This window comes from Takifugu rubripes, chromosome 10, assembly GCF_901000725.2.
Source record: "Takifugu rubripes chromosome 10, fTakRub1.2, whole genome shotgun sequence".
NCBI lineage: Eukaryota > Metazoa > Chordata > Actinopteri > Tetraodontiformes > Tetraodontidae > Takifugu > Takifugu rubripes.
The window spans coordinates 9,894,020-9,907,312 of NC_042294.1; the positions used below are offsets into that span (position 1 = coordinate 9,894,020).

The 13,293-nt window shown below is 50.5% G+C and overlaps 1 protein-coding gene across 4 annotated transcripts in view; it reads left to right on the forward strand.

The window, feature by feature from the left end:
- dpp6a (dipeptidyl-peptidase 6a) overlaps window positions 1-13,293 on the forward strand; it is a 103,453-nt gene that overhangs the window by 26,572 nt on the left and 63,588 nt on the right. Inside the window, exon 1 of one of the 4 annotated variants that reach the window (XM_029842833.1) lies at window positions 968-1,336. The exons of 2 other annotated variants lie outside the window; for them this stretch is intronic. In XM_029842833.1, coding sequence (XP_029698693.1) covers window positions 1,286-1,336 — 51 coding nt within the window. In that variant the 5' untranslated portion in view covers window positions 968-1,285. Of the gene's footprint in view, window positions 1-967; window positions 1,337-6,882; window positions 7,370-13,293 lie in introns of those variants that run through there. One more of the 4 variants, XM_011608138.2, reaches the window with a different exon arrangement.

Here is a 13,293-nt window from a genome sequence, read left to right on the forward strand (position 1 = left end):
CTTCTCATGATGTAGCACATCCGTTCTCCAAACTTCATCTGTTTGATCAGTCCTCAGCCCCCCAAACTTGGTGAAGAATGAAGCTAAATGCTAGCTGTAATTAGCACCTAGTGGCCAGGTGTCCATTGTGTTCCCACCAGAACGGGGGTGAAGCAAACGTGCTAGCTGTTTCCTTCCCCGTCCACGTTCCTCTCACACCTGCAAATTAAACTTCCTCAAAAGTTTTTGCCCTTCAGTCCGCCTCATTTACCCCTGGAGCCTTGCAGCAGCGGCTTCATTACTTTGGCTCTGACTGCGTTGTGTCCGTCACTGCCGCATAAATGCCGGCGTGCCCTCTGCTGTGCCCGGGATCAATCTCCTGGAGCGCTGCAGGTCATTTACAAGGCGTGATTCATGGCGCAAATATATCACCAACGGCTTTATGGAGGCCCATCGCGGGGACTGATTAAACCGAAGAGCGGCTCCGTGGTTGGCACCAGACCCCCGACTCACCTGAGGACCTGCAGGACTCTAAACTGCACCCGCAGTGATGTTCGCCACTGTTGGTTTGCGTTTCATCCGTCCTCCCCTCCATCTTCTCCTTCTTTGCCCACCTGGCAGCCCTCTACAGAACCCCCCACACACTCGCTAAAGCAGGCAATAAAGATGTAAAGAATGGTGTTTGGCTGCCATTCCCAGCAGATGCCTCTCCCATGAACAGCCTGATAGATTACAGTTAAACCTCCCAATTTAGTTCAGGTGATACACCCGCCAAAAGAAAAAAAAACATCCAGCCAAGCTTCCAGCGGGAAAAGAGGGGAGGGGGGAAGGTAAGGGTAAGAAAGGGAATGAGTCGGGGGAGGGGGAGATTATCGCAAACACACTGCCCGTCTGCAGCTACTACAAGTGGGAGTTGGAGAAGACGACTTGTCTCGGGGAGACTGATAAACCCCGGCGAGGGAGCGTAGTCAATGAGGAAGATCGAGAGGCTGTGGAAAGTCAAAGACGGCTCGTCGGAGAGGAGTCGGGAGATCGAGGGGTGCAGAGGGGAGAGAGAGGCAGCCAGAGCGAGCGGACACGCTTTCCCGGAGAGCCCCCGTTCTGCCAAGTGGATCCCGACACATCACCTCAAATCCTCCTTGCGCTGTGATTGATCCGCGAGTGTTCGGGAGGGGGGACGCTCAGGTGCTCCAGGTCTCCCACTAATCCAGCCTCTTCAGGTGAAGCCTCAGTTGAGCACTTGTCCCGAGGACTTGACTGAGGATCACACAGTGTTTCGGAGGAGCTTTCCGCCGTCGGCTCGGACATGTCGATGCTAATTGCCACCCAGCACTTCCACACCACCGCCTCCAAAATGGTAAGCCAAGCCGTCCGTTCCTCTTATTGGCCCCCGGGTGCTTCGGGAAACAGGTAGTCAGCCTCTCATTGTGTCGGTTTGGCTGGTTCCTGCTCCGTCCGTGTGATTGACGCGGATCCGGTGAGCGCGGGAGCAGCGGCGGGAATCTGGAGTGTTAAATTCTCCGGGAACAATGACAGGGCGGCTGTTCCTCTGATGGGTCAGTGCCGCCTCTGGGGCTCATCTTCATAACTCAGCGAGCACCTCTCAAGGCTGCCGTCCCAAGGTCGGACAGTAAATCCGAGCTGTCTCCTTAAATCAGCCTCCCTTTGCTCTCCTCTTTATCCGCTTGTTTACTTCTTCAGCCCGTCTGGTTTGAACCCTCCCAAAGTTCTGTCAGCAGCAGCACCGGCCGAGAGGCTCCGGCTTTTATCCTCCGTGGCTTTTTAGCGGCGAATTTAACGTTATTTGGAGGAGAAAAATAGGAGGATTTGGAGTAAAAAGCTGGAGGTTGAGCTAATTTGCCGGACCCATTCAGTGCCTGCAACAGCGAAATGCCTGCTGGCGCTTCCTTTCATAATGTGGCTCCGGCGCAATTAAGGCGGCGCAATTAAGTGTGAATAATGTACAAGATTAAAGCGAAGCGGCCATTAAATTCACCTCCTTGTGACGTTTCCTTCGCTCTGGTCAGATAGCGCTGACTCGCTCCGTGTTGCTCAGGAGAGCAGCTGAATTTAATGAGCAGGAAATGTCGGGTGAGTACGGAAAAATCGCGCTGCCATGTTGGAACGCCGTCCCCTTTGAGGTGAGGTCGGCGGCGGATGCGGACCCCAGCCGACCCGTGATTTGCTGTTCATTGGGTCATTGTGAATCTGGTCCCGCGGTGGCATCTGGAGACGCAATCCCTCGGGTCAAAGGTCGGGTCATATTCAAATCGGGGTTATTCCATCCTGTTGGAGCAGGTTTCCGTGGAGAACCAGAGCAGTGCTGCCTCCTCCTCCTCCTCCTCCTCCTCCGGGTCAGCGGCGCCGCTGCATCTCCTCCACGATCTCTCCCGGTACACGTGGGGTCCAGGAGTCTGACACGATCGGTCGCTTTGATACCCGCAGATCAGGTCATCTGCAGCAAGCAGTCGCAGAGATTAGATGTTCCAGATTTAAGGGAAGCGGCGTTCCCGGTCCCCTGGAATCTCCCCGGGCCGGCAGCTCGCAGCATCCCGGCGCGTCACCACGTCTCATTTCCCAGAATTTCCAGTTACTGTTGCATTGACATATTTTCTGCCAGAATCTTTTCTTCAAAAGGAAACTACATCCTTCTTGGCTTCTGTTTTTAAAGGGGGGGGGGGGGGGGGCGGGCGTGTCCCAAAAAGCAGGAGTTTGACTTTCTCCGAATTGAAATGTGAATGAAGGATTTGTTTTTGTCTCAGGCAGCTTCTGGATTAAATCAATAAATGTTTTAAAACCACAACATTTCCATTTTTATTTGAGGTTGTTTTTTTGTCATTCCTCCAATAGACCCACCCCCCGCCCCCTCCAGCCTGGAGTTCTGCGGCCAGTTGACTTGGACTGGCTTCAAAACCCTGTCTGGAATTCTGAAACAGATTAAAAAGCCATCAGATAATAACGGCATATTCTTGGATAACAAAGGCGGTCTGCCGTCATCGATGCTGTATTTGTGCACGCGCAAACGCACGCAGGTTCGGTGCCTCCGTGCTGAACTTTTCCATGATCCGACTCTGGACAGGTCTCTCATCTTTGGTCTGGAATTGCTGCCATATATCTGAGTCCATATTTTAACTGCATTTTCCATGAAAACCTCCCGGATAAAAGTACCTGGGAGGAAAATGGCCGCTCAGTTTTGCTAACGCACTGCAGAATATTGTGAAATTCAAGGTCAGTGAGCAAATCCCTGTATTTGGGATGAAAACCCCTCGCGTGGATCCTCCGGCAGGATGGAAGATTCCAGGGGGCTGTGTTGGGAATGATTGTAACAAGCTGGAGGCTGTTTTCAGATCAGAAAACACCCCTGAGCAGAGACGCTGAAGGCTAACAGCTACACGCTAACACCCAGAATACACGGACATGATAATGAGCTGTCTGCATTTACACTGGGATAACTGGGATAACTGGGATCACTCCTGTATTTCCATTTAAAACCAGCAGACTTTGTGTGATCTACGTTACATATGTTGAACAACATTCGTATCCGAGGAGATTTCTGCTCCGGCCGATGGAAGAAACGGTGCAGGAGAGCGACCCGCGTCTGTGTCCGGGCCTCTCCTGTAAAAATGACCTCCGTGCCTCCTCTTATGCCGGCGTGACGCCACCGCCGCCGTTACGCCTGCTCAAAACTTCGATCCCTCCCTCTCCTTCCCCCATCACTCCCCCTGCTCGCTCTGTCCGTCTGAATTTCCCGGGGACTTCATCTCACCCATTCCAAATTGGATTAGAACTCAATTTGCCGCGCCTGGTGTCACTTCACGCTTCGGAACTCAACACTTGATATACAGACGTGACGGAAAACTGCAGAATGAGCAGAATTTTATTTGTCAGAGATGATTCTGTGCCTCGGGCTGTTTGTCATTCCTGGGATTCGTTTCCCTTCCCGATGCTCCGACTGAGAGCAAATGGGCAGATGGAGGTGTCGATCCAACGATCAGTGCCGCGGTGTGTGTGTGTGTGTGTGTGTGTGTGAGGGGGGTTGTGGTTTCTGACGCAAACTGACAGCACCTATTAATTTTGGCCGTTTCATTTTTTTGTCTGAGCGTGTCGAGCTTCAGCCTCTTTAATCTCAGGCTGCCATTCGGGATCTGCGAGTGGGAATACGGAGGAAGCTTTTTAACTGCCTTTGGAGCAGACGACACGCTCTCAGGGACCAGAACCTGATGTTTACTTTGATTTATTCCAGACATCTATTCGGTCTCTAGAGGAGGCTGAAGGATAAACCCGCAACTAGAGTCTGAAACTAAACAATTTTATTCCGTTGACTTTTCATTCTTTTCATTGACTCTTTTTAATAAGCTAAAAATACATCTGAACATCCAAGTTGAACCCATTTATTCTATTCTGGTCTAGTTTGAGAGTTCTCGCAGCCTGCTGAATCTGGAAGAACTTTTTTTTTTCTCATCCGAGAACTGTCGTGTGATTGGTCAGAAATTTGGAGTGGGCGTGGTTAGTGCCGGTGTGGAGATTAAAAGGTGAGAAAAGCAAAGAAAGCGACCTCACTTCTCGGTTCTTGAGGAGCACCTCCAGCTGAGCTGTTGTTGTTAGCATTGTTAGCTAAAACCTGCCGATGACGTTGGTTAATAAACGCGCTCATTTGCAGCGCAACGTTGCAGCGTCTCCACAGATGAACCTCAGTCCCCTAAAAACCCTCATTAGCCGCCGATGTTTTAATCGCGCGATATTTTTCCCCAGACGGCTCCTAGTTTTCGTAACGTTCATCTTATTGTACACAGAGGCAAATGTATAAACTCGCTGAAGGTGCAAATTGGCTTCTGTCTCCATGAAGCAGCTGCTCAGCGAGGCCCAAATATCTCAGGTAATGATCTGATTTATCGTTGTGCTGCGAAGGCTCCGGGGTTTTAATGTTCTCGGCGGCTGGATCAGAGTAAATCTCACTGAGTTCATTTGTTTGCTCTCTGCGCTCAGAGGTGGACAGACGATGCCGTCGCCGCCAAGGTCAGAAAATCGTCTGAAACCAAGCGAAACCATCACGCCACTCTACGACTCTTCCGGTTTTTGCTAACTTTGAGATTGAGCTTTACTCAGTTGTTAACGTGATATTGATCGAATGAAGTCGTGAGCACCGACGTTTTAGGAAACTTCTCGATTCCTCGCCTCGCCCCAGGTGTTGTCACACCGTCGTTTCATGTTCGTGTTCCTCGGGGCCCGCCAGGATGATCGACCGCCCCCCCTTAAACTTCGGCTCCTGGAGAGGTGACAGGGCAACGAGGAACCTGACAAACTCCGTCTGTCACCTCGCCGTGTCCGCCTCCCCCACACGACCTGCGTTTTATGATGGAGGAAAGGATTTAGAGCTGCTGTTCCCCCCCCCACCACCCACGCTCTAAAGCTGCAGCTCCAGCGCTGCGGTGTGAAATGAGAAACTGTCCTTCATAAGTCACGGAGATCTGGGGAATGATGACGGGAATACTGTATGAAGCGGCCGTGTTTCCGGGCTCTTCCAACTGTCTCCACTAGATGGCGTCGTGTGCGATTTTGGATTGTTTGCAGTCTTCGGCTCACCTGAAACCTTTGAGCAACAACAGATCATCACTGCTGTGGATTCTGGATCCTAATTAATGCAAATGAGGCTCATTTTTGTCTTTGTTCTGGCTCAGTTCTGCCCTCTGCTGGCCAGTTCCAGGGCTGAACTGTTCTGGTGTTCCTCTGATGATTAACTTTTCCCTGTGACGCCTTAAAAATAATCCTATTTCTCATAAATCCATGCGATAAAGGACGATAACGCTCCAGGAAGCGGATGTTCCAGTATCCAGAGCTCTGCATCTGTAGTGATCTGAACTCCCTCCAGTAGGACAGATCTTCCCATCAGCCTGTTTGTCTCCTTAATCGCATCACCGCAGAGCCTGAAAATGAAATTTGCTCCCTGGCTGCTGTGCCAGAGAGTCTGGAATGGCCTCAGAAAACCCATGGCAGCATTTCTTTTCCTCTTCTAAAACCTTTCCCAAAGAAAATCAGCCCGAAAATATTTGGCACCTTGTGAGTTTACCTACATGTTGAGGGTAGGAAATTCTGTTTTTCTTGCTAATTACCAGTAAACCTGGAGACTGGAGGTTTCTTTTAAAGTAGGATGGGAGGTGGAGGCTGCTTTTGAGCTTCCTCCAGAGCATCTGTGCCTGTTCTGGGCTGAGGCGAGTGTGCGTTTGAGGTAGCAGTGTGTGTGTGTGTGTGTGTGTGTGTGTGTGTGTGTGTGTGGTGGTGGGGTTTCCTGTGAGGCTAAACTAAATCAGGTTATAAAACCTGGTCTGCTGCGTATGAAATGACTCTTCCGGTGCCGAGCCTGCAAATAAAGTTGACAGATGTCGTGCCAGCGCTGCGGCGCTCGTGTCTCCGCCATCCGTGTCTGCACCCTCCGAAGCGAAGGCACCGACTAAAACCCTGCGGGATCCTTCGCTGTGTCCTCATGTGACTCGCCGAAGGATCCTGGAAAAGGTCACCCCACCATTTTGGGTTCCTATAGAAACGCTTTACAGCCATTAGGGACGTATTTATTGTTTTCTCTCCGTCTTAAGGCTGCAGAAAGGAAACATTTCTCCTTTTTGGTGAACATTTGGAGGTGAAAGGAGGCGTCCTTCATCTGCCATAATAAAAAAAATATTTTGCGTAATTAATAATTAAAACAGTCATACCAAGTTCTGAATTAAAAGCACGCACATTTTGATATTATTTATAGCCCGAAATATTTAATTATTCATAAAAATGTTTTTTAAAAACCTTTATCTATGATAAATATGCTGAGTGTTTCATCCACCTGGTGGCGCTGTTGCTCTCCGCATGACACTTTCACGGACCCAGAAACGGAGGCAAAGATCAGGAACTGTACCAGGGATTCTTAATCTCCCTCCATCTGCAAAGTCATGACAACTTTGGGACTTTAGTCCGTGAACGTCGCAGCTCCTGCGTGCTTCGGAGGCTGAAGCCCCGTGAGCGTGTCCGTGCGTCCATTACCGGACAGTTCCTGTCCTCCTGCAGCGGAGGGAAGAGCGGCGGCGGAGCAGAGGACGGGACGCTGCTCTGGATGTGTCCGGATCTGGTCTCGCTTGTCGCCAGCGTACAAACGTGACGTGAATCCTTGAAGAGGACGTTCGAATCGTCGTCCGCTTTTCAACAACCCGTTAGCAAACAACTAAAACAATTAAAACACGCCGACATGGCGTCATTGTATCAGCGGTTCTCCGGGAAGATCAACACCGGCAGCTCCTTCCCGGTCCCTCCGGAGGCGAGCCGGCTCCTCGGGCAGGCGGAGCAGCCGGCGGAGCCCCAGCGACCCGGACTCCTGCATCCGCACAGCCGGCGCTGCGAGGACGAGGATGTAAGCCGCTGCTCTCTTTTATTAACGCGCACCACTGAAAACGTCAGCGTCAAACTTCTCATGTTTAGCGGCAAAGTTGTCAAACTTCTGCGTCGCTGCATCCGTGATTTGACCCGTCTGTCACGAAATGTTGCGCGAGTTGTCAGCAAGCCTCATTTATTTGCTCCTAATATTGATTAGGCGCTTCAGCTGAGTGATTGTGAAGGGGCCCCCTCTGGTCGCGGTAGCGGCGCGGCGCGGCGCCACCGCGCGCGGCGAGAGGTCAGCGAGGCCGCGTCGCTGTCCGTGGTGCTGAAACGCGACGGAAATCGTAATGTCAGGAACCAAGTATGCCGTTTTAAGATGTTCTATGGTGTAAAATAGCTTTAACACAGTAAGGACTGTTTTTAGTAATGAAATATTTATACAAACACTGATGAGGGTCCCTCGCCATAAATACTAGAGTGTCGTACTGTCATGTTTATGGAAAAAGAGACTGAAATATCAACAACAACAGAGGTTAACATTTCTTATCCGCTTTACTCTGTCACTTTTACCGTCGTCGGCATCAGAATGCAAAGCTAGCGGTCCACAGGCTGTTGAATTTCCCCAGCTACTTGCCGTCGTGCGTCCATAAAGACAAGCACAAACATATTAATAAAGTGGGGCATGAACACACCGAGCGCATAAAAAGTCATAAAACCACATAAAATATTAAGGAGTGTTCTATGAGTGGAGCGTGCGCCTGTTCGTTATTTGTTGCCAAGTGTGTTTTCTTAACATTCTCTTGGAGTTTTTAGGTTTAAATTATCCATAGCGCAGCTATTGCTAGCAGCAAACCTCCTGCACTCCCTCCCATAAGGGTGTGCAGAAGGTAAAACCTGGCCGAAGCCTTCTCAAATCAATACCGATGTTCAGATATATATTCGGCACGTTTGCCGACCTTGCAACAGTAAAGGATTCTGATCGAGGCGTGTGTGGCAGTGATTGGAGGAAGCACACAAATGTGGCCTCCTACTATTGAGTATGTAACGATTTTTTTGTATCGCTTTTTGCTTTTTGCTGGGGGTTTTTTGGTCCAAACTCCGCCTGGTAACCTCAGTGTGACCTTTACGAACGAGTTTATCGGCGCTCGTGTTTGTTTCATGCTTCCTGGATGAGACTCGGAGCCAGCTCATGCTACAGCCGCGCTTGCTACGTGCTACATGCTATGTGTGCCAACGCAAAGCTTTTCTCTAATGTAATGCGCTAGCGCGGAGGTAGCTCGGTCTGTTGGGAACTGGGCTGAGAAGGCGAGGGTTTGAGCCTCAGTGTAGACAAAACATGGAAGGCGTTCCGGTACTAGGGGAAGGTGCCAGAACAGAGCACTGCCGAGGTGCCCTTGAGCAAAGTACCAAACCCATAAATGCTCATAAGGACCCGCGATGAGCCGGTGACTCATCCAGGAGTGGATTCTGCCTTCGCCCATGGTGTACCCTCCCCATGACCCTGAAAGAGGATAAAGTGGTTAAGAAGACAAGAAGCAATGAGCTAATATGGAAGTCTTTATTCTGTAGGGGGTCTCGAGGGCTGCTCAAGCACCCAAAATTCCAAATTCCAACCCACGACTCGCTAGTTCCAAGGCCATGGTGCTAAATCCCATGTTTTAAATGAGCACGTTGGGCTACGTGGCTACGCGCTGATCTGTGTTCTTGGGCTTTGTCTCTCCCATCAGCCAGAGGGGACAGGAGGATAAATGGTGTGTGTAATATGTGCAGCGCAGCATGAATCCTCTTCTAATATGTAATAATAATGATATTCAGCGTGTGACAGTAACGGCTGATGATAAATTCCCCCGTCTGGCTGTTTGTCTCCCCGCCCATGCGGAATCTGAGCGTCCCTATTTCCTCATCTTTCCGTTCCTCAGTTGTGGAGATGTGATCGCGCGGCATCAATCAGGGCTTGAATTACAACGTTGTTGCGTCAGATCGCTCACTCAAGCTCCCAATCTTAGAATAAGTTAACTGATGGGCGCTCCTTTCGCACGCGCTGTCTCCTGATAGAGGAATTAGCCTCCGATGCATTTAAAACGCGTCATTATCGCCTCTGTTTGGAACGGGCCCGCCCGACTCTCCGTCGCCGGCTAAATCCGTCTCTGTCAATATGTTAGATAATGATCTTAGCCGTAAATCCTCTCTGATGATCATTCCCAGCTAGTGGAACAAGTCATTATTATCTGATCAAACACGATTACTTTTTCTCTCCGTCTGTGAGCCGATCTTATCTCATCACAGAACGGGGGAACTTTTTGAAGAAAACCAAAGTAGCATATCGCAAAATTTCAGAGTTTGAACTAAATGTCTGATGGTTTCTTCCATCCAGCTGCTGCTCTTTGCACCCCCCCCCTCCCCCACTTCCCACCAGGCTGTACTTTTTCCCCCCAAGGACTCCATTTTTAAAGCGAACACATTTGCTCCTCGTTAATTAGGTATCCTCTCCGATGGCATTTAGGAGGATGAAAAGCAGCAGCAGCAGCAGCGGAAACGGCGCCTCTCTCCCACCATCAAAGCCGCCATCCCTGCGGTGTGATTGGGAGTTCCTCCACAGACCCCATTACAAGAGCAAACATCTCTGTTTGGTCTGTCGGACGGCCATAATGAGACTCAGGAGATATCAGAGGTTCGGAGCTCTTCCACACGGCGAGCTGCTTTATCTGATGTGTCGCGCTAATTCTCACTTGTGCTGCGGCCTAATGACTCTGTCTGCATGTTGCATCGAGGAGGATGCAAGTTGGCGTCGGGGGGGGAAACCACAACTTAATGCACGCATTTTTTTAGCCTTATCTCTCTCTTGTGAGACACACACGCGAGCCCAGGAGGATGTTTCCAGAGCTCCAGAATGTTCCTTTATGAAGCTGTCTGGTATCTGATTTTGCTTTTATTGCCACGCAAATAAGAAAGGGATGAGGAAAGGAAAAGAAAAACCCGACATTTAGTTCACTGCCTGATGTTTTGGCATTATTTTTCCCCGTTGGCTGGAGAGATTATTGGGGGGGGGGCAGCGCTTTTAAAGGACAGATAAAGAAAAGAAGAAACCTTAGCCGATAATCTGTTTTCATGGTTTTCTCCCCAGATAAACGAATCTTTGGTGTCTCCTGCACGTGAGGATTATGGCCTCGGTGTCATTAGAACCCGGCACAGGTCAAAGGTCACTGCGATGTCGGGTGCTGATACATTTGAGCTTGGTGTTCCCGCTGCCAGCAAGCGTCAGATTTCTGGGGCGTCGTTGTCTCTGTGCCTCCGTGTTGTTTAGCTGCTTTACATCAGACACCCCAATGCTTCTCTGAGCGCCGCCTGAAGGTAAACGTTAGAGTTTATGGCAGCCCATTAATGTTAGCGGCGGCCTGGCGTGCGCCTCTGCCGCAGAACTCTTCAACTTGGCAATTTAATTTGGGTTCCGGCGCGAAGCAGCGAGGCCTCAGGTGTTCCCGCGGAGAGTGTGTGGAGCCGTTTTTATCCTCTTTAACACTTCCACTGGTGCTTCTCTAATGAAGTAGTCTATGTAAGCAGCCGCTATCAGTTTACAATAATGAAGTGCTTGTCTAATGCTATCTGACGACAGAAACCATGTCATGTCGGCCACGTTTCCTCTTAATTTGCCTTGATTAGTAAATCGGAGGTGATTGATCAATAATGGCACTCCAGCGCTGCAGCCGGCGGCTCCGGGTCAGGGTGGACGCCGGAGCTGCCACAGCGCCGACAGTCTTCCGCCTCTTCGACCAGCGCTTCTGCTTCCTCATTAATTTTTCCGTTATCAAGAAATCCTCCGGCGCGCGGCGTTGATCAAAGCTGACGTGCTCGCACAGGCGCCGCTTTCCCTGGTGATGAATTATGCAGCCAGCCGGGTGTAAAACGGCAATATGTTGGGTTTTTTTTGTATCGCTGGGAGGCTCCCCGCTAACTAAATAACCTACAATAAAGCCGGAGAGAGGAGGGAAGTCACATGATCAAACGAGGCAATACTAGACTCCCCACCACCCTCTGCTGGTGGGCTCAGGTATTGATCATTAGCTCACTTTTAGCATTAGCTAAGCACCGAATGGGACCTTTCTGTTATTACGGTGTGTCAACAGGAAGGGCACTTCATCGCAATTTATGCATGGGACAGGTCTGTTAATGGGCACTCTTTACTCTAAAAGGCCCCCGAGGAGGCACTTGATCAAATGGTTGAAAAGAGGCGCATTTATCGTGGACTCGGGGGCGGGGGGGGCAGAATGTGATTTGGCTGGAATCAGAACCCTCAGCTCGTGTCCTCATTTTCAGGCGCATCTGAGAACGGCTTTCTTTCCGTTTTATCTGCCGCTTCTTCATCCCGTCCGTGGTTACGGGCAGAGGAAGAGGAGGGCGGCAGCAGGAGAGGCAGGGTTTCGTTTTTTTCCAAAGAAAATGAAAATATCATCGATCCTGCGCTCGTTCCTGCTCGGTGGAAGGTTATCGATGGCTGTGATCGAGGCCGTGCATCGACACCGCGCTGGCGTGACGCGTGCCGCTCTGCAGCTGCTGCCGCCTCCCCCCCCCCCGCGCCGCCGCTGCTGCGGTTCTGGCAGCTCGCTGATGATAACAGATGGTGGGTATTAATAACTTCATCTCAGCGTAAAATGAATTCATATCCGGCTTCTTCACGAGCCGTTTTCGCCGTCAGAGAGGCGGCAGCTGATGAGGAGGAGGCTAAACTGCTCCTCTGCTGGGGTTTAAGCACCCCCCCCCCCCCCCTTTCTAATCCTGCTTTCTGTCACGTGCACACAATGTGCCCAAAGAACACGTGTGAACATCAGGAGAGTGCTGCCTTTCAGTTTCACGGGTCAGGGAACCGAAGCTGTTTTGCGTATTATTTATGACTGGAGGCTGTGTTTAAAGGTGAGGAGCAGAGCAAGATAAGAAAATAAGCGAAGGTGGTAAAATGTGGGATTTACATTTGGCCTGACAGCTGGACTCGCATGGCTACGCATGATTGTGGTGCAGCGGCGTTGATGACTGCAGGATGTGCAGGTCCGGGTCCCTTTTGAAATGCTTGTGGATGCACAAGTCTGAGCTGCCCGAAATGCCCCAAAAGTGATCAAACAAGGTCCTAAAATGAAGCCGCAATCCTGCAAAGGCAGAGCGTCACTGTCGTTCCTGGGCTCGGTTGAAGTACCTCAGTGGCGCCACTAGAGGCTCTCCTGCAGCTGTCTGAGACGGAGCCTCACCTCCAGCTTCCACCTCGGCGGCCTCGAGCTGATGGTCCTGCACGCGGAGTCACACAGAGCGAGGTGCAATCGATGACGCGGAGATGAAGGATGGCGAGGGGAGCTCTCGGAGGCAGAGGGACGGACCAGATAAATCGTGCTGTAAAGGCAAAAGAGGCCGCCAGAGACTTGATCGCAACCAGAGGCTGTTAATTGAAAAGTGTGTTCCATGACAAAAGATGAATCAGGTGTTTGAGAGCCTTTGAAGGGAGGATGTGACCTGCCGGCTCGGACGGGAGAGACCTGAGGAAGTCTTTATGTCACATTATACGGCTCATTTACAGTCGGATTTGTCAAAATTTTCTGTCATCCGAAAGTCTAAACTACGAACCACAAAAGAGGACAAGCCAGTCACAGGATACAGTCTGCAGCTGCACCACTAGATGTCGCTAAGTCCTGGATTCAACGCCACAGAAGAGGATCTGGCATGTTGTGATTGGTTGAAGCAGCACCAATATTTCAGTGATGGTGAAGGAAACAGATCCTGGCACAGCACTTCACAATAGCCAACATTGGACGGTTGGTTAGCTTTAGCTTAGCCGCTCCTCACCACCAGCTGGATCAACCGCAGCTTCGAAACGTTCCACATGTTTAAGGAATAACTTATGCTTCTTGTTGTCAATCATGAGTGCTGTCAGCACCCACCTGGGTTGGACTTTATGATGCTGTCCATCATAATCCT